Raw genomic sequence first — 21,271 nt, 5'->3', positions numbered from 1 at the left:
ACTAGCCGACAGAAAGATGAGTTTGAAGTATCAGCTTCATGAATTCAAAAATAGAACTTACAAAAAAACTTTTTTGCATGCTGACCAAAGGTTTGCGTTGCGCAGATGCAATGCACCAGGAGTGCAATGCGTGGCTGGGCGCAAATCATCCAAAGCTTCCTGTGTTTCCTGTGATTTCTCCAGGTAAACATTTAAAGCTGGGTCGACTCTGGCTGAGCTTACAGAGTCACACCATTAACCTCCATTCCAAACCAAATAACCAGCAACACCAGATAGTTAGAAAGCAAAGGAAAACAACATATATATAAATATATATATATATATATATATATATATATATATATATATATATATATATATATATATATATATATATATATATCTCTTCAGCTAAAGAAAGAAATCTGAGAATAAAGAAAATAAATATCAAGCGAAGTACAAAACAGAGAAAAGATGTCTGACAGTTCACCGATTATAATATTATTATTATATAGCGCAGTCACACGATTATAAGCGCAGTCACCACTTTGTTTCTCTTGGATAAGGGTGGGGCAAGAACTAAGACTTATCTCCGAGGAACTGGGACTGCAAGAAAGCCTACAAAAACCCCTTTCAAGAAATGTCTTTATTATTGGTAGATATTTTAGTATAATTTATGCTTCGAAAAACGTCAAAAACATCCGATTTCGGAGAGTCTATGAGACTCTCTAAAAGCACACCTATTCATAAATAGTCAATTTGAAAAACAGAAAGCACCTGTCTACAAAGACTTGAAAGCAACATAAATTTTCAATTTGCCCCTTCATATCCTTAGATTGGTTGTGCTTAGCCGCCTAAAAAAACATTATTTGAAAGCTAAATTTTCATCTTATCCTAATTAAGATGTTTATTTTATTTGAACGAACAATTTCTTAAATAAACAAGGGGATAGCCTCCTCTATCAGCACCAAATCCTTGTGCTGGAAGTATATATATTTCTTAAGTAGCATGTTATTTGAAACCTAGAGGTCAAGGAAGGGGGAGGGGCAATCTGTGCGAAAATCTGATTCATTTTTCAATAAAAACTATATTTTCTCCTCATTTGAGGGCACTTGCCGCTCCTACAACCCACGTTTTTGAAAGTCAGTGTTTTTATTTCAACTCAACTAAAATAGGATGTGGGGAGATAGAGGAGAAAATTAAATAGCAATATTATTTAGTTTATGTTCTAATTAAAATAAAAAAAACCGTTTAAGCATAAAATTAAGAATTCAGGGGATGCAAATTCCCTTTTTTAAATTTTCAAAATCCTTCCCCTAGATTTTTAGGTGTTCATTTTTTTATGTAAAATTGACAGTTTCACCAACATCCGTAGAAAAAGGGAGAAGGTTTATGTAACTTCATTTTTTAATTCTAGTACCCCCTTTAGGTCATGCACCAATAGGGTGCTGTTTTCCACCATTTTACTTACTATTTATAGTCATAAATAGTTTGAGATCAAAGCATTATACTAAAATCACGGAGTGTGCGTGGAAATTGTCCGTGGAAAGCAAACATCAAAACAATCCAAAATGAATCAAAGACATTGAAAAAGAATTCAATTCAAATGAAATAATCATTGAAATGAAATAATGAAATGAAATGAAATAATTGTTGAAAATAATGAAAATTGAAATGAAATTCAATTGAATGAAATCAATTGAAATCAAATAATCAAAGACATGAATGAGACATGAAAGACGAGAATGACATGAATTGAAATGAAAGACAATGAAAGAGAATTCAAAAGACAATTCCATCAAAAGAATCAAAGACATATAAAGCTGTCCATAAAGAAACTAAATAAAACAAAAAGCAACCATTAGTGAAAATATAAAGAAACATTTTTACACCTAAAAATAATAAAATGTAGCAAAAAGACATATCAAAGTGGAAAGAGCAAATAAAAAGTAATAAATAACTAGTGAAGCCTACATACCTTCAGGAATACATTTTTTTGCAAAAACAAAAAAAATCTGCAAAAACCAGTTTAGTAAAATCCCTTCCAGTATCTATCTCCAGCATCTATCGCCAATTATAATTCAGATGGCACTTTTACAATTTTGAAAGAGCAAACTTCATCTAGATGAATCGAAAGTCTTCAATGATATTTTGCAAATAGAGTGTATTTTTATGCAATGATTTTCCTCCCCAAAAAGCCTATAAACACTTATAATGGTTTCTGCGTGGAAATACGTCACTTTAATTACTTTAGCATGATTAAATGACTTTCTTGGGTGCCAAGTGATAAAAGATCTGAGACAATTAGCTTTGACATATGGGAAAGCTTTGATACATTATATAAAAGCATCTGAGAAAGAAATCTTGTCAAACATGAGAACACAGCTACAAAACAAGCATTTGATTTACAATCGGTACTTGTGTATTATTCAGAACACACTAAATAAGTGAAGTTAGGTTCTTTCGTTGTTCATTATTCTATTGATTCAATTCAGAACACACTCAAGAATTTTGCTGAGAAAATCCGGTTTCATAGCCACAAAGACAAAACTCAATTTAGTTTGCTAGGTATAGCGATAGAAGATAGTGTCTGAACATGGATTTTGAAATGAAGATTAGGGATTTGCCAAAGACTGAAAAAGAGGCAATTGTATTTTTCCAGGATAAGGGGTTGTTGTCCACAACAAAACAGTGCGTGAATTCTAGCTTGTAATTTTACAATTTTCCTAATAAAGTATTATATTCTCATCCATATTTTGTTTTATTTCATTAGCTTTATCAAAAGCTTGGGCTATATATTTGCACATAAGGGGGGGGGAGGTGGAGTGCATTATATCAAATACCTAAATTAACCTAATCTAACCACCTCTATATATAAAATATTTCACTAAAATGTACCTGAATTGTAGATTATTGCCCGAAAGAACCTAACTTCACTTATTGAGTGTGTTCTCAATAATACATAAGTACCTTACAATCTTTAAAGAATTGTAAAAATCCAGTGTTTCATATTTATGGTAAGCTAATCATTTCAATAAAATAACAGCATTTAGACAAACCTAGCCATTTAGCCAAGTGTTTAACCATACTCAAATAAACGTTTGATTTATAATTTTGAATCAATACTAAAAGTCGAGGGTGTTCAATATCTTGGATCAACTATACCATATAAAAAAAAGCAATTGCTTTTAGCCAATTATAATACAAACATCGATTTTATAATTTTGAAAGAGCACTATAGATCAGGAGTGTTTAACTTCTGGGTAAATTACAATGAAAAAAAAAACACTGTTTTAGCCAAACTTAGCCATTTAGCCAAGTGTTTAACCCTTTAAAAAATAAACATTTGATATATAAATTTGAAAAAAATACTACAAGTCAAAGTTGTTCAATATTTTTGATCATCCACGTCTGTATATATATATATATATATATATATATATATATATATATATATATATATATATATATATATATATATATATATATATATATATATATATATATAATAATTATGTTTAGCCAATCCTTCGTATAGCGATTCAAAATACAGGTATTTATTTTACAATTTGGAAAGAATACTACAAGTCGAGGGTGCTATTATATATTTTGGGTTAACTACACCATATAAAAAGTAACTGTGTTTAGCCAGACTTAATCATTGAGCCAAGTGTTTAACCATACTCAAAACAGACGCTTGATTTAGAATTAAATGGAAAAAGAAGATTTTTCAACTGAAAGTAAGGAGAATCATTAAAACTCAAAACGAACAAAAATTATTCCGTACATGAAAGGGTTGCCCGCCTCCTCAATACTTTGCTCTTTACGCTAAAGTTTTTAGTACATTTAAAAAAGCTTCCTATTCTAATTAAACAACCGTTGAGCTTCAGGAATCGTTCTTTAAAAATTGGGACAAATAGTCTTCTTTAGCGTAAAGAGCAAGGCATTGAGGAAGGGGGTGGCCCCTTCATATACAGAAGACTTTCTGTTGATTTTGAGTATTAATGTTACTCCTTACTTTTAGTTGGAAATGCCTGTTCTTTTCGTTTAATTTCTGATCGTTTTTTAAATGATATCTGTAAATCTGGCTCACCCTCCATGAATAAAATTCCTCACCTCACGGTAAATTCCTCCTTGAAAAATTCCTGCCATGTAAAATACCACCCTCCCACCATAGACTTTCCTCGGAACAATTTCATCCTCGGTGAAAATCCCCCTCCGTAAAATTTCTTGCAGAAGATTTAGCCTAAAAAATTCTCCTTAGCATACTTTCATTTTAAAAAGACCCTAAGTTCTAATCGTTTTTTCAAGCACTCCAGAAATCCCCCATTCCGTGGAAATTCAAATACACTGATTTCTCCTGCATTAAAATTTCTCCTGGAAAATCCCCTGGAAGATCTTCACATTCAAAATTGAGCTGGCAAAGGGAAAGGAAGACAAATAAAAAGAATTTCGTAGAGGAATTTTGTCAAATCCTCCAAGTATAAAATCTACCCTGAAAAGCTCACCCACCGCAAATTTCCCTCACCATGAGAAAATCTCCCCATGCAAACCCACCCCAAGCACAAAATCCTTCCCCCGAAAAATATCTGTAAACTCCCCAACAGCAAATACTATACTCAGACAATGGGAACATTTCATAACTTACAGGCCTTTCCCCACGGGTTGTGGGGGGTCATGCTACCCCTAAAGCCATAGTTTTTGGATTTTTTAACTATGCTGAAAAAATAGCTACGTCAAAATTCTGATCGGATGACTTAGGGAAAAAGGGGGCATGGGAGGGGCTAGTTGCCTCCAATCTCTTTTGTCACTGGAGGTTTTTTCTTTCGTCACTGGAGCTTTTTGGCACTGGAACTTTTAATTTTCGTTCGAATGCACCCTCCCCCATCTTCTAGGACCATTAGTTCGATATCATCAACTCTGGGAAAAAAACGAACACGCAACCGTGATCTTTCTTCGGGCAAAAAATGAAAAATTCCACATTTTTGTAGATAGGAGCTTTAAACTTTTACAATAGGGTTCTCTAGCATGCTGAATCTGACAGAGTGATTTTCATTAAGATTCCTTAACTTTTAGGGAAATCACCCTTTTTTGAAAATCAGGTAAATTTTCTCATGCTCGTAGCTTTTAATGCGTAAAACTAAACCTGATAAATTCTATATATTTAGAATTAGCATACTATGCCAATCCTTTTGATGTATTTACTGATATTAAAATCTATTTTTAGAGTTTCGGTTACTATTGAGCCAAGTCGCTCCTTACTTACAATTCGTTACCACGAACTGTCTCATTTTGAAAGAATACTACATTTCGACGGTGTTCAACGTTTTGAATACACTATATCATACCAAAAGAAAACTGTTTTTAGCCAAAACTTAGCTAATAAGCTAAGAGTGCAGAGATATGTCTTTGGTACAAGATAAATCCTTTCAGTTGGCGAAATATTTAAAAATTCCTTTTTTTTTTTTTTTTTTAAAGAGAGTGTAACTCCAATTTCGTTCCTCACTTTCTACAATAATAGTTCATGGTAATGAACTGTAAGTAACTCTATAAAAGAGACTTTTGATAATAATTAGTAAATAAAAAGAATAAAAAATAAAATAAGAAGAAGACTTATTGTGTTTAAAATTATCCATCAAAAGCTACAAGCCTGGGAAATTTTTCCTGGTTTTCAAAAAGGCAAGGAAACACTCTAAAAAGAAAGTGATCGTGATGAAAATAACAAAATCAAGTTCAGCATGTCAGAGAACATTGTTGCAGAGTTTTTAAGCTCCTATCTATAAAAATGTGGGAATTTGCATTTTTTTTCAAGAAGAAATATCACGGGTGCATGTTTATTTGTTTTTTTTTTTGTTTTTTCCAGGGGTGACCGCATCAAACCAATTATCCAGCGAAATCAGGAGAGTGTTCAATGCACTCCACCTCCCCCCCTTATGTGCAAATATATAGCCCAAGCTTTTGATAAAGCTAATGAAATAAAACAACCTTTATATTATTAAATTAAAAAATATTATTTTTCGAATTAAAGCAAATAGCGCTATTAAAACTAAAAACTAACAGATATTGTTCCATATTTGAGGGGTTGTCTCATTCTCAACCTCCTGCCCTTTAAGCTAAAGGTTTATAGTGCTATTCCGAAAGTCAAAAGTCAAAATAAAAAAAAAAATCAAAATTTTCAAAATGAAATAAAAAAGTCAAAATAAGTGTAACAAAAGTCAAGCTGATAGTTTTTTAAAACCTTTCAACAGAAATTTCTATTGTTTAATGCAAATGCACCTCAATAAACTCTTTTATTCTTGAAAAATTAAAAACTAAAAACTAACAGATATTATTCCATATTTGAGGGGCTGTCTCATTCTCAACCCCCTGCCCTTTAAGCTAAAGGTTTATAGTGCTATTCCGAAAGCCTGTATGTGTAGCAAAAGTGAAACTGATAGTTTTTTAAAACCTTTCAACAGAAATTTCTATTGTTTAATGCAAATACACCTCAATAAACTCTTTTATTCTTGAAAAATTGTGAAAATACTATTGATTCGATTCCAATTGCCCTTGTGCTTGAGTGGTCGTTCTTAAAGCATTGGGGACAAAATTAAAACTTAGAAAAAGTAAGATTTAGTAATTTTGTAGAGGAGGGCTTAAGGACTTAACAGGACTCGGCACCTCGGAAAATAAAACTATTAATGTCAATTTAATTTAAGTGAATACTTACTCTCTACCAAGTATATTTTGAAAATTCCCCCGTCAAATTCAACTTGTCAGTGAATATTATTGCAGAAGTTTTAAGCTCTTACAATGTGGAATTTTGCATTTTTCTTTCACGAAGAAAGATCACGGATGCATGTTTATTTGTTGTTTTTTTTTCAAGGGTGATTGCATCGAACTAATGGTCCTAGGATATCAGAAAAGTATTCATTCGAAGAGAAATTAATAAACCTAGTATCCTTTTTAGGAATTTAAAAAGACTGCGCCACAGTAAAGTGATGTTTTCTGCCATTTTGTGGCACAAAACAACAGTTTCACCCCAAGGAGAGCCAAGTTGTTACGGACTAAAAAAAACTAAGCCGATCAACCTATAGTATCGAAAAATTTAGCCTCCAAGCTTCAGAGATAGTAATACCACATGGTTTAAAACAAAAAGGTAGAGGAAATAATAAAGAAAGTAACAATTTTGAAAATTTTATAAATATAAAAGGAATATTATTGCAAGTCAAATTTTGTACGTGAAAATTCAAAATGCTTTGGAATATCAAACAGTTCGTGGTAACGAACTGTAGTAAGGAGCGACCCAGCTCAATAGTAACCAAAATTCTAAAAAATAGTATTTTGATACCAATAGCTACATCAAAAGAATCGCATTTGCCTTATTTTAGAAAATAGGGGGATTCAAAAACGTTCAGAAATTAAATAAAAAAAACAAGTTTTTTTGGCTGAAAGTAAGGAGCGACGTTAAAACTTAAAACGAACAGAAATTACTTCGTATATGAAAGGGACAGCTTCCTCATCAACGCCCAGCTCTTTACGCTAAAGTTTTTTACTGTTTTGAAAAGCAGAGTTGAGAGAAAGAGTCAAACTTTAGCGTAAAGAGCGGGGCGTTGATGAGGATGCAGCCCCTTTCATATACGAAGTAATTTCTGTTCGTTTTAAGTTTTAATGTCGCTCCTTACTTTCAGCTAAAAAAACTTGTTTTTTTTATTATTTTATTACAAGCAAAGATGCAGGCCTATTGTTAATAGGAAGTCGTATAAACAATATTGCTTGAGGCACCATGTTAAAATAATAAGCTAAAAATTGAGGGTAGCTAAAACAAACTAGCCATGATAACCAGAATACCATAAAAACTAACAAAAACAAACGATTTAGTAAGTTTCTCTAGAGATTGATATTTATATTACCAACGGTCTAGGACTACCAGCAAAATATCAACGAATAAGCGGAACTACTACTACTACTATTAACAACTTATTGCCACCAAAAGCCACCTTTAGCCAACACAGTTGTACACGCTCTTCTCCCATCCCAATCTATTCAAAGCTTAACTTTTTACCCAGTCAAATGGGTACCGAAAACAATCCTTATTCAATTCCTCTGAAATTGTACAAACAATAAGTTTATATTCCTCAACTTTTCAAATCTCACAGGAAGGGTTGGTAGAGGATTAGAGTTATTACCACCTAAACCTTCAATAGGCCGGAGCGTCATTTGCACCTTTTTGCGTTTTTTTACCATTTCCTGGCCACCTACACCTCCTCCAAAAACAAACTGTATGATACTTTTGACTCAGAGAATGATTCCTGAAGGTTTTGATCACTAGACATCTGGACACTGTAGTTATAATCCTATAAAATGTGTCAGTAAACAAATTGTCATTTGCATAATTTATGGCCATAGCCTCCGGGGGTTTTCGGGATCATGACATCTCAGAAGGCATACTTGTCGGACCTTTCAAATATTCAGAACAAAATGGCTCGACTAAAGTTTTGATGAGATATCTTGGGGGGTTATGGGGACTGAGTAGCAAAATGGGCACAAGAGGGGATCGATTTTACTGCAATAACTCTCTAATCTTAAAAAAGGGTCTAGAGCTATAAAATTCCGCTAAAATGAGCCCTTTCTCAAGTTTCTACGACCACATCTTCCATACAAGTGGCTGAGGGAGGGCGGCAGTAAGGATTTATGCTAACAATTGGACATTGAGTAATTTTATTTATTTGCGAACCAATTTAGTATATCCAAGTAAATGTATATTCTTCCACCCAGGGACTGAAAAAAGACCTCTCCTTTTCCACCTTTCTTCAAAGATTTGGGGCCAGAGCCATTTGATTCTCATCTGTAATTTTGATTTTTTAACATACCATAGTAAATGTCATTATAAAATCTGATCAACTATCCAACATACCTTCAACACTTTCCATTGTGACTTTAATCCTGGAAATATCATCCTTCATGGCTGACAAAGGATCCAACACTCTGTTTTGGCTACTAACAATAGTCAATCCAATAAGAAAAATGACAATCCAATAAGTCACCATTTTGAACACTTTATATTAGTTATACAAGAATTTCAGATCAAAATATTTTTATTTGTCACCTAGTATAATTTTGAAAGGCAATTCATCGCATCTTACCTGTAAAAAAAAAGTCCATAAAAACAAAAGGAACATGCTGAAAGTTGCAACAGAAATTGCCATATTTCAGGGAGGAATTGTAACAAATGTGTTTGCTTACTTTGAACTTTGTAAGAATAACAATAATAATAATAACACATATTGTGGATAAAAATATTGATTTTTTCCACCAAAATTGGTTTTAATTAGGTAATCCATCGTATCCCATCTGAATAATTAAGAACAATCATTAAAAGAAAAATAAATATCAAGAAGATATCGTTAAAATTGCAGCACAAGAGGCCATACATAAGGAGGATAGCGATAAACAGTATTTTTGTAACTCTACGTTTGTTAGTTATAATAATAAATTTCACATTTTTGTCAGTAAATTTAATTTTGAGAGATAATCCATCGCATAATGATTGAATAATAAAGAACAATTTTTAAAAGAAAAAAACATAAAAAAAATCCTTGAGATTGTAGCAAAAGAGGCCCTTCATCGGAGAGAGATTATAATAAGAACATTTCCGAACAAAATGTTATTATAAGGTAGCCTAATCCACCGCATAATGAATTAATAAAAAAAATCCTTAAAAGAAAAAAAAATCCTTAAAGTTGCAGCACAAGAGGCCATACAACAGGAGGATAGCATTAAAAGGCACTTTTGAAACTCTACATTTGTTGATAGTAATAATAAATTTAAGATATTTTTTATTAAATTTGATTTTGAAATATACTACTTGAATAACAAAGAAAGATTTTTAAAATAAAAAATAAAAAAAACCTTAAAATTGTAGCACAAGAGGTTATTTATAAGAGAGAGATTGTAACGAGAATGTTTCAGATCAAAATGTTATTATTTGATACCAATTTTAAATTTATAAGGCAATCCGCCGCATCGTATCTCAATAACAGAAAAAAATCCTTAAAGAAAAAGCACAAGAGGTCATACATCAGAAGGATAGCTTTAACAAGTGTTGTCGCCAACTTTACATTTGTTAATAATAACGATAAATTTCACATATTCGTCAGAAATGGGATACTGAAAGATAAGGATGCGATTTCCACTGCATCCTATTTGAACAATGTAAATTGCCTCTGAAAAGAAAAATATTCTTAAAGCTGCAGCGCAATAGGCCATGCATCAGGGTGATGATTTAAGGTAATAATAACATCCTACTTGAACAATCAAAAACAACCCTTTAAACAAAACGAAAAAAAATCATTTACGCACACAAAATATCAGGGGGAATTCTAAGAAGTTTTCGCTTACTTTACATTTGGTTATAACAATAATAATAAAGAATTCAAATCAAAACATTATTATTTTTACCAAATTTAATTTTAAAAGGCAATCCTAGCAGCCTACCTTAATGATAAAGCGCAATCCTAAAAAAAACACTTGCAGCCCTTAAAGTTGCAGCGCAAGAGGCGTTGCATCAGGGTGATGATTTAAGGTAGTTGTCACATCCTACCTGAATAATAAAATCAACCCTTCAAAGAAAAAGAAAAAAAAAACGTTTACACCCACAAAATATCCACAAATGTCCAAGCACAAGTTGCAGCAAAAAAGATCACACATCAGTGGGAAATTGTAACAAGGTTCCGCTGACTTTACATTTGGTTACATTAATAATAATAAAAAATTCAAATCAAAACATTAATATTTTTACCAAATTTAATCTGAAACGGCGATCCTAGCGGTCTACCTTAATAATGAAGTGCAAAAAAAAAACTAGCAAAACACAAAATATCCTTCGAGTTGCAGCACAAAAAGTAAGGGAAAGTTTCAACAAGCGCTTTTGGTTAACTAGCATTCGATTCTAATAATAATGATGAAACAAATTTCAAATCAAAATATCATTATTTGTCACGAAATTTAATTTTGATAGGCAATCCGTCACACTTGAATAGTAGAAAAAGGATTAAAAGGAAAAAATAACATATAAAAGTATACTTAAGATTGTAGCACAAGAAACAAAACATCGGGGAAAGATTCTAACCAGTGAATTACATAAAAAAACTAGTTTTTTAACTGAAAGTAAGGAGCGACATCAAAACTTAAAACGAACAGAAATTACTCCGTATATGAAATGGGTTGTCCCCTCCGCAATCCTTCGCTCTTTACGCTAAAGTTTTTAATTGTTTTAAATAGTAGAATTGTGGCAAAGAGCGAGGGATTGTGGAGGGGACAACTCATTTCATATACGGAGTAATTTCTGTTCGTTTTAAGTTTCAATGTCACTCCTTACTTTCAGTTAAAAAAACTAGTTTTTTATGTAATTTCTGGACGTTTTGGAATTAATGCATGTTTGATTTTGGCTCTCCACACATAAATTATTAAAATGAAATTTGCATATCAATTCCTTTTTTGGCTAAATGGCTTTCCTTTAGTTTTGATCAGATTTTGAAAAATAAGGGGTGGGGTAGGAGGCTTAGTTGCCCTGCAATTTTATGGTTACATAAAAAGGCAACTATAAATTTTAATTTTTAGCGAATGTTTTTATTCTTTTATTCAAACTTTTATATTCTTAAATTTTTATTATGTATATGAGGCGGTTTGTACCCCCGTTAATACCTCGCTCTTTACACTAAATCGTAGTTTTTGTCCCAATTCTTTAAGAATGACCCCTGAATCAGAAAGGCCGTAGAGTAAATAGTTGAAATTACTAAAAACACTATAGCATAAAGAGCGAGGTATTTATCTCCTCCTAAATACCTCGCTCTTTATGTAAAGTGTTTTTAGAACCCCTCATATGCGTAATAATTTCTGTTCGTTTTAAGTTTCAATGCTACTCCTTACTTTCAATTGAAAAAAATTTTCCTTGTTTATTTTTTCATTGTTTTTTTATAGTAATTTTAGAAAATCCTGCGCCCTTTTTATTGAATTTCTATTCCCCTGCGACATATTTCTCCAAGGAAAGATCCTCCCACATAGCCCCCTCCCTCAACCCCACCCCCAAAACCAAAAAAATAACCCTGAAAAGGTCTGTACACTTCCCAATAACCATTATTATATGTAAACACTGGTCGAAGTTTGTAAAATGCAGCCCCTCCCCCAGGGACTTTGGGGGAGTAGGTCATTCCCAAAGACATAGTTATTGTGGTTTTTGACTATGCGGAACAAAATGTCTATCTCAAAATTTTGATCCGTTGACTTTGGAGAAAAAATGAGCGTGGGAGGGGGACCTCCAATTTTTTGGTCACTTAAAAAGGGGACTAGAACTTTTCATTTCCGTTAGAATTAGCCCTCTTACGACATTCTAGGACCACTTGGTCGATACGATGACCCCTGGGGAAAAGAAAGAAAAAAAAAAAACAAATAAACACGCACCCGTGATTTGTCTTCTGGCAAAAAATTTCAAAATTCCACATTTTTGTAGATAGGAGCTTGAAATTTTTGCTATAGGGTTCTCTGATACGCCGAATGCGATGGTGTGATTTTCGTTAAGATTCTATGACTTTTAGGGGTTGCTTCCCCCTATTTTCCAAAATAAGGCAAATTTTCTCACGCTTGTAACTTTTGATGACAAAGATTAATTTTGATGAAACTTACATATTTAAAATCAGCATGAAAATCCGACTCTTTTGATGTGTATTTTAGCATCAAAATTCCGTTTTGTAGAGTTTCGTTTACTATTGAGCTGGGTCGCTCGTTACTACAGTTCGTTACCACGAACTGTTTGATTTCAAATATACAAGTTTGATTAAGTTTAATTCTACTCATCAAAGGTTGCGAGCCTGAGAAAATTTGATTTCTTTGATCCCTGATTTTTGAAAAATGGGGAAACACCCCCTAAAAGTCACAAAATCTTAATGAAAATCACACTATTAGATACAGTGTATCAGAGAACCCTACTGTAAATGTTTCAAGCTCCTATCTACAATAATGTGGAATTTTATATTTTTGCCTGAAAAAAGATAACGGATGCGTGATTTTTTTTTTTTTTTTTTTTCCTCGGGGGTGATCGTATCAATCCAGTGCTCCTAGAATATTGGGAAAGAGCTCATTTGAACGGAAATTAAAATTTCTAGTGCCTTTCTTAAATGTACAAAAAACTGGATGACAACCAAGCCTCCTCCCACGCCCCTTTTTCTCAAAATCGTCCGATCAAAATTTTTAGATAGCCACTTTGTTCAGCATAGTTGAAAAACCGAAATAACTACGCTATGGGAGACATCATGACCCCCACAGCCCATTAGGAAAGGCCTTTCAGTTACAAAATTTGCTCATAGTTTACGTATGGTATTTGTTATTGGGAAGTACCGAGGGCTGAGAATCAGGAGATCGGCACCTGCGCTACGCGAACCCTAATCGGTTTGCATGCGAAAGTTTGCTTGCTTTTTTTTGCTTGAAGTACCTATATTCATACAATTTGCTGGTGGGTAAGGGGGAATTTTCTGCTTGGATTTTCCACAGGGATAATTTTTTCCATTGGGAGGGAAGTTTCTAGGGGTAAATTTTTAAAAAATTACCAGAATTCCTATACGAAATTCTTCTTGTGTCTTACTTTCTTTTTGCCGACTCAATTTTATGCGTGTAGATGTTAAGAGTAATTGTCCAGGGTAACAGGGTAAATTTTCACTAATATTGAATTGTCTAATGCATGAATCCTTGGGGAGGAGGGATTTTTCCATGAAGGTGTAGTCACATTTTCTGGCATTATTTAAAAAACTATCAGAAATTAAATTAAAAACAAGTATTTTCAACTGAAAGTAAGGACCAGTATTAAAATATAAAACAAACAGAAATTGTTCTGTTTGCTTTAGGGGGGTATAAACAAACAGTATATGATGGGGGTTTCTCCTCCTCAACATCTCGTTCTTTACGCTAAAGTTTGAATTCTGTCCCAAATCTTTAAAAACAACTGCTGAACACTAAGCTCGTTTAATTAGAACAATAAAAAGCTATTTTAAAAATACTAAAAAACTTTGGCGTAAAAAGCGAGAAATTGTGGAAGAACCACCCCCCTCATATAGGTAATAATTTCTGTTAGTTTTAATTTTTAATGTTGCTCCTTAATTTCAGTTGAAAAATCTTGTTTTTTTTAATGATACAAAATATCGAACGGATTCGAACAACAATGATCATAGTCTATTTTGGCAAATCCATAATGAGATTTGTTCCTATAATTATCCTTAACCTCTTGAGTGTCCATGTTTCAGCACTATTTTTCGGCTACATTCATCACTGCAATTAGCCTAAAACACATAAAATAAATAAAACAAAGACTCACTGATAAGAAAATAGCTATAGACATCCGAGCGGCCATGTCAAGTGCATGTTTCCGCGTCGGAATTCTATTCTAACTAGAGCAATACGAATCCAGAATGTCATCTTTCTGGCGGAGTAAAATATTTAACCTTGGCGAACAAACTACAGCACCCCATTAATTAAGATTTTATGAAGGTCCAGAAAACCTGTCAACTAGGGATCAAAACGAAAAAAGAAAGAAAAGAAAAGTCAAGTAGAAATCATTTATGATTCATTTTAAGACAATCTTGTTGCTTTCTAAGATGCTGAGGCTGAAAGACAGATGTTTTCTTCAATTAAGCTTTCATCTTCATGATAAATCATCATTATAAATATAGCTATCGTTATTAAAAAGTGGCAAAACTTAAAATATAACTTTGCCAGGAAGATGGAAAACTATTTGGAAGCCTACTTCGAATAGTTTTCTAGCTAGAATGGGTTTTTTAAATAGTTAGTTTTTTAGCTTTGACTTAAAGAATTGATTTTTGAATAGTACCATAGCCTAATTAGGCCAGTTATTACTGAAAAGAGAACATGGCTACTTTCTGCAAAATTAACGTGTCGGTATTTTGTTATTCTAGCATCCATAAGCTTTTATTTTCAAACAGTTTACATCACTAAGTTAACTCTTGAACGAGAGGATACCCAATCTTCGCGGCATAATGTGCATCTTAGAGCATCACTTGCTACACAACGCAGGACACTCTTCAACCAAGGAGGCACCAGCTTTCCACCATCTGGTGTATATCTCAGAATACCAAGTGTGCCGCACAGTTCCGCTACACTTGGCACAGCTTCTGCCTCACTTGGTACAGCTTCCCACCACGCTTGGCCCTTTTCAGCGAAGCTTGGGACGCCACACCTGGTGTACGTGATTTCTGAGTGTTTGTTCCCCTAAGCTTCTACCATACCATACCTCTTCTTACCCTGTATAGCATACTTTCACCATCCATGGCTCTATCACCCAACATACATGATCTTTGAAAGTGTTCATCCCCTTGCTCTTATGATCTAGGGAAGTAGAACAATAAAGATGCATCTGTGACCTTGTTTCTAAAAAAAAAATTGTAAGCATATATATAGGCATGAAGCCTCTAATCTAGAGTGTACAAGCTTATCCTCTCTTTGCCTCCTGGTGTGTGTCCTGATGCACCACTAGCTAGGCCACAGAGGAACATTTACACCACGCCAAATTTCTTCGTGCCATACGTGGCCAACTTCCACCATGCATGGCGCGTGCTAACTATGTGCACGACCATTGACAGTAGTATTCCCCTCACTCTCATGTTCAAGGGCTCTAGCTAAATAAATATGTATCAGTGACTATTTTTCTAAAAAAAACGACGACAAATTGAAAGAAAATAGGAACTTTAAATCTCTTCACTAGGGTGTCGAGAGTGTACATGGTTAACCATCCTCTGCCGTATGTTGTATATCCTAGATCACCACTTGCTACGCCACAGAGAGCACACTTTCACCATACCGAATTTTCACCATACAATATGGCCCACTTCCACCATGTACGGCATGCACCACCAGATGTACACGATCTTCGAGCGCTGTCATCCTCCCGCTCTTATAAACTAGGGCTCTGGAACAATAACGGTGCATCTGTGACCGTCCTTCTAAAAAAAATTGTGTGCATACAGGGACATGAAACCTCTCCTCTAAGGTTTCAAGAGGGTATGAGGCTACCCACGCTTTGCAGCCTGGTGTGTATCCCGGAGCGTCACTTGCTACACCACGGAGGGGATGCTTCCACCTCTAATTTGACCATCAAAGTTGCATAATGCTTTACTGAAAACATTTATGAGTACAGCAAATGTGGTAAATGGGCGATTGCAACTTTCTTTTCTTATTTGCCGATTACCCTTTGAAACATTTGAACTGAAAATACTATCCTTTAAAGCAAATTAAATAAAAAATTAAATAAAAAAGTTTGACTCTTTCTCTTAACTCTACTTTTTAAATCAGTAAGAAACTTTAGCGTAAAGAGCGGGGCATTGAGGAGGAAAGACCCCTTTCATATACGGAGCAATTTATGTTTGTTTTAAGTTTTAATGTTGCTCCTTACTTTCATTTAAAAAAACTTGTCTTTTTTATTTAATTTCTGGACGTTTTTGAATTAATCGAAAGATTTTGAAAAAAAAGGAGCGAGAGAGAAGGCCTAGTTGCCCTCCAATTTTTCGACTACTTAAGAAGGCAACTAGAACTTTTAATTTTTTACAAACATTTTCATTGGTAAAAAATATACGTAACTTACGAATTAAATTATGTAACGAATTTCTATATTCGTATGTTTTTATTGCGTATATGAGGGGGTTCTACCCTCGTCAATACCTCGCTCTTTACACTACAGCTTAAATTTTGTCCCAATTCCTTAAGAATGACCTCTGAATCCCAAAGGCCGTGGAATAAATAGTTGAAATTACTAAAAATACTTTAGCGTAAAGATTGAGGTATAACGAGGAGGTAAACCCCTCATATGCGTAATAATTTTTGTTCGTTTTAAGTTTTAATGCTGCTCCTTACTTTCAGTTGAAAAAACTTTTCATATTTACTTTTTCATTGTTTTTTTTTTCAAATAATGCTAGAAAATCCTGCGCCCCCTTCATTGAAATTTTCCTCCCCCATGAGAAGTTCCTCCATGGAAATATCTTCCCACGTAACCCCCCCCCCCTCCCACCTCAACTCTCCCCCCTCCCCTAAACCAAAAAATCCCCCTGAAAACGTCTGTACACTTCCCAGTAACCATTACTATATGTAAACACAAGTTAAAGTTTGTAACTTGCAGCCCCTCCCACGGTGACTGCGGGGGAGTAAGTCGTCCCTAAAGACATAGTTATTAGGTTTTCGACTATGGTGGATAAAATGGCTATCTCAGAATTTTGATCCGGTGACTTTTGGGAAAATGAGCGTGGGAGGGGGCCTAGGTGCCCTCCAATTTTTTCTGTCACTTAAAAAGGGCACTAGAACGTTTAATTTCCGTTAGAATGAGCCCTCTCGCGACATTCTAGGATCACTCAGTCGATACGATCACCCCTGGGAGAATAAAAAAAATAAACAAACAAACAAATAAACACGCATCCGTGATCTGTCTTCTAATGCGAAATTCCACATTTTTGTAGATAGGAGCTTTAAACCTCTACAATAAGGTTTTCTGATACGCTGAATCTGATGGTGTGATTTTCGTTAAGATTGTATGACTTTTAGGGGTTGTTTCCTCCTATTTTCTGAAATGTGGCAAATTTTCTCAGGCTCGTAACTTTTGATGGGTATACACGATCTCAATGAAACTCATATATTTAAAATCAGCATTAAAATGCGATTCTATTGCTTTAACTATTGGTATCAACATTCCATTTTTTAGAGTTTCGGTTACTATTGAGCCGGGTCGCTTCTTATTACAGTTCGTTACCACGAACTGTTTGATAAGCATCATTAAAATGTTCAATTCTTGAAGCATTTTGAAAAATGGTTTTTGTTCCATTCCAATTGCCCTTGTTTTACAGCATTCCTTATCAAAATATAATGGAAAAAAAATCAAGTTTTTACGTAAAAAGGGGGTTGAGGAAGGAGAAGCCCCTTAATACGGAACAATTTGAGGTCATTTTAAGTTTCAATGTTGTTCCATACTTTGATTTGAAAAAAAAAAACTTACTTTTTACGTGTAATTAAATAAAAGAAAACAAGTTTTCTCAATTGAAAGTTAGGAGCAACACTACAACTTAAAACGAACATAAATTACCTAGTAAATAAGGGGGGGATTGCCCCATCCTCGATGCCTCGCTCATTTTGCTACAGTTTTTTTGAACTTTAAAAAAAATCTTATTATTCTAATTAATCAACCCTTGTGTTTCAGTAGTCATTTTTAAATATTTGGAACGAAAAGTCAAACTTTAGCGCAAAGAGTCAGGTATTAAGGAGGGGGCAATCCCCCTCATATATGTAATAATTTGTGTTCAATTAAGTTTTAATGTTGCTCCTTAAGTTCAGTTGAAAATTTGTTTCTGATCGTTTTTAAATAATGCCAGGGAATCCGGCTCCCCTCCATGGAAAATTCCCTTCTCCTACAAAAAAATTATCTATGGAAATATCATCCCACATAACCCCCCTCCCCACCAGCCAAAAAATATCTTGGCTATCTCAAAATTTTTATCAGAGTATTTTGGGGAAAATAGGGCGTGGGATTGGGCCAAGTGGTCACTTTTTTAATCTTTTTGGTCACTTCAAAGGGGCACTAAAACGAGGGGCACTAGAATCTCTTGGTATTATTTAAAAAACGATCAGGAATTAAATAAAAAAAAACAGTTTTCACAACTGAAAGTAAGGAGCGCAACATTAAAACTTAGAACGAAATCATTACGCATATGAGGGGGATTGCCCCCATCAACACCTCGCTCTTCAAATTTTATTTTTAAGTACTTTTAGAAAGCTTCCTACTGTTCTAATTAAACGATCCTTGTGTTTCATGAATCGTTAGTAAACAATTGGGACAAAATTCAGACCTTAGTGCCAAGAATTTAATTTGTGTGAATTAAAGAAAAATCAAACAGTATGCCGACCCCAAATCCCAGGAGAGCCCAGGCTTCAAGAGGAAGACATTGAGACTTCCCCTTAAAATATACCGAATGTTAAAATGCAGAAAATAATCGGTTAAAATTTCATAAAATAGAATAGAAAACATTAAAAAGCTGATTTGTAATTAAATACAGGTAAACTGTATGAATTAAAGAAAAACAAACAGTATGTCAGACCCACATCCCAGTAGAGCCCAGACCTCAGCAGGGGGACACAGGGACTCCCCCTTAAAAAAGACTAATTACAATGAAAAAGAAAAACGTTAAAAAGTTAAAAAGATATACGGTAAAGTATAATCAGTAAAAATGTGAATTAAGGAAAATCGAACAGTATGTCGACCCCAAACTCTTGAAGGTTGGGGGGGGGGGGTACAAAATGCCGATATAGTGACTTCCCTTCAAAAAGATCTGATTTTCAAATTCAGAAAAAAACGGTTAAAATTTAATAAAAGGGTAAAGGAAATATTAAAAAAGTTGATATATGGTAATATATAACCAAGAAAGTGTGAATTAAGGAAAATCGGAATGTGTGTCGGGTCCAAACCCATGAAGAATTAGGAGAACCAAGATAGGAATATAGAGATTTCGCATTGAAAAGAAGGAATGTTAAAATACAGATAATAACCAGTTGAAGTTTAATGAAAAGGAAAAAGAGAAATGGTTTAAAAAGTTGATATACGTTAAAATATAACCATGAAAATTTAAACAAGGTAAAATCAATCCCAAATCCCTGAAGAACAAGGGCGCCAAGATGGGGATATGGATACTTCCCCTTAAAAAGACCAGTTGTTAAAATACAAAAAAATAACCAGTTGAAATAAAAAAAATGAAAAAAAAAACCGTTGAAAAACTCTATATATGGTAAATATAACCAAGAAAATGTGAGTTATAGAAAATCAAACTGTATGTCAACCTTAAACTCCCGAAAATTCAGGGGGCCCAAGACAGGGATATAGAGAATTCGCATTGAAAAGGCCAGCAGTTAAATTAAAAAGAGCCCTAGAACTTCTGATTACCAATTCAATGTGCCCCCTCCAAAGGTTATACGATCACACTTTCTATATATACCTTATACGCTCCCAGTGCATAACTTACAACCCTCGCCCTGAGGGCCTGTGGGGGTTGTCATCCTCAAAGACACAATTTCCAGAAATTTCAAGAATGTTGAACAAGATGGCTATCTCAAAATTTTTATTGGATATACTTGGGGAAATAGTGGGCGTGGGAGGAGGGTTAGTTGCCATCCAATCACTTTCGACAATGAAAAAGGCCAATGGTTCTTTCAATTCCCAACCGAATGAGCTCTTTTCGATGTTTCTAAGACAACAAATGGCCATCTCAAAATCAGATGCATTTCGAGAAAATATGAGATATGGGGGGTATCCACCCACCTATCACTCTGAATCTTAAAATGGCCACTAGGACTTCTGATCACGAATCCAATGAGTCCCCTCTGAAGTTTATACGATCACCCTTTCTGTATGTACCTTATACGTCCCAAGGGCATAACTTACAACCTTGCCCTGAGGGCTGTGCGAGGGGGTCGTCATCCCCAAAGATATAATTTCCCAGCCTTTCAACTACGCTGAAAAAAATGGCTATCTCAAAATTTTGATTGGATGTATTTGGGAAAATGGTGGGCGTGGGGTTAGTTGCCCTCCAATCACTTTCGACTATTAAAAATAGCCCTTTCAATTTCCAATCGAAAGAGCCTTTTTTAAAGTTTCTAGACAATAAATGACCATCTCAAAATTTCTATCAGATGCCTTTCAGGAAAATACGAGATGTTGGGGGGGGGGATTATCCAGCCTCTGATCACTCTGACTCTTAAAAGGGCATTAGGACTTCTGATTACCGATCCAATGAGCTCCCTCCAAAGTTTATACGATCACCCTTACTATATATACCTTATATGCCCCAAGAGTGTAACTTACAGCCCTTGCCCTGAGGGCTGTGGGGAGTTGTCATCCTCAAAGACATAATTTCCAGGTCTTTCAACTACGTTGAACAAAATGGCTATCTCAAATTTTTTTTATTGGATGTGTTCGGGGAAATGATAGGTGTGGGAGGGGGTTTAGTTGCCCTCCAACGACTTTTGATTGACTATTAAAATGGGCACTAACCCTTTCAATTTTAAATCGAATGAGCCTTTTTCGAAGTTTCTATGACAACAAATGGCCCATCTCAAAATTTATATCAGATGTATTTTGGGAAATAATGAGGTGTGGGTGGGGGGTATTCGCCCTCTACCACTCTGAATCTTAAAAGGGGCAGTAGAAATTCTGACTATGAATCCAATGAGCCCCCTCCGGAGTCCAAAGTTTATACGATCACCCTATCCATTTAAACCT

At 34.4% G+C, this 21,271-nt stretch overlaps 1 protein-coding gene across 1 annotated transcript in view; it reads right to left on the bottom strand.

Moving 5' to 3' along the window:
• LOC136030424 (angiopoietin-related protein 3-like) overlaps positions 1-14,423 on the bottom strand; it is a 65,529-nt gene extending 51,106 nt beyond the window's left edge. Inside the window, exons 1-2 of the mRNA XM_065709393.1 lie at positions 14,324-14,423; positions 8,876-9,104 (exon numbers count right to left, since the gene is read on the bottom strand). Coding sequence (XP_065565465.1) covers positions 8,876-9,008 — 133 coding nt within the window. The 5' untranslated portion in view covers positions 9,009-9,104; positions 14,324-14,423. The remainder of the gene's footprint in view (positions 1-8,875; positions 9,105-14,323) is intronic.
• Positions 14,424-21,271: the final 6,848 nt, after the last annotated feature.

The sequence above is a fragment of the Artemia franciscana genome, chromosome 8, assembly GCF_032884065.1.
Source record: "Artemia franciscana chromosome 8, ASM3288406v1, whole genome shotgun sequence".
Classification (NCBI taxonomy): Eukaryota; Metazoa; Arthropoda; class Branchiopoda; order Anostraca; family Artemiidae; genus Artemia; species Artemia franciscana.
This window is presented reverse-complemented; position numbering and strand designations above follow the sequence as displayed.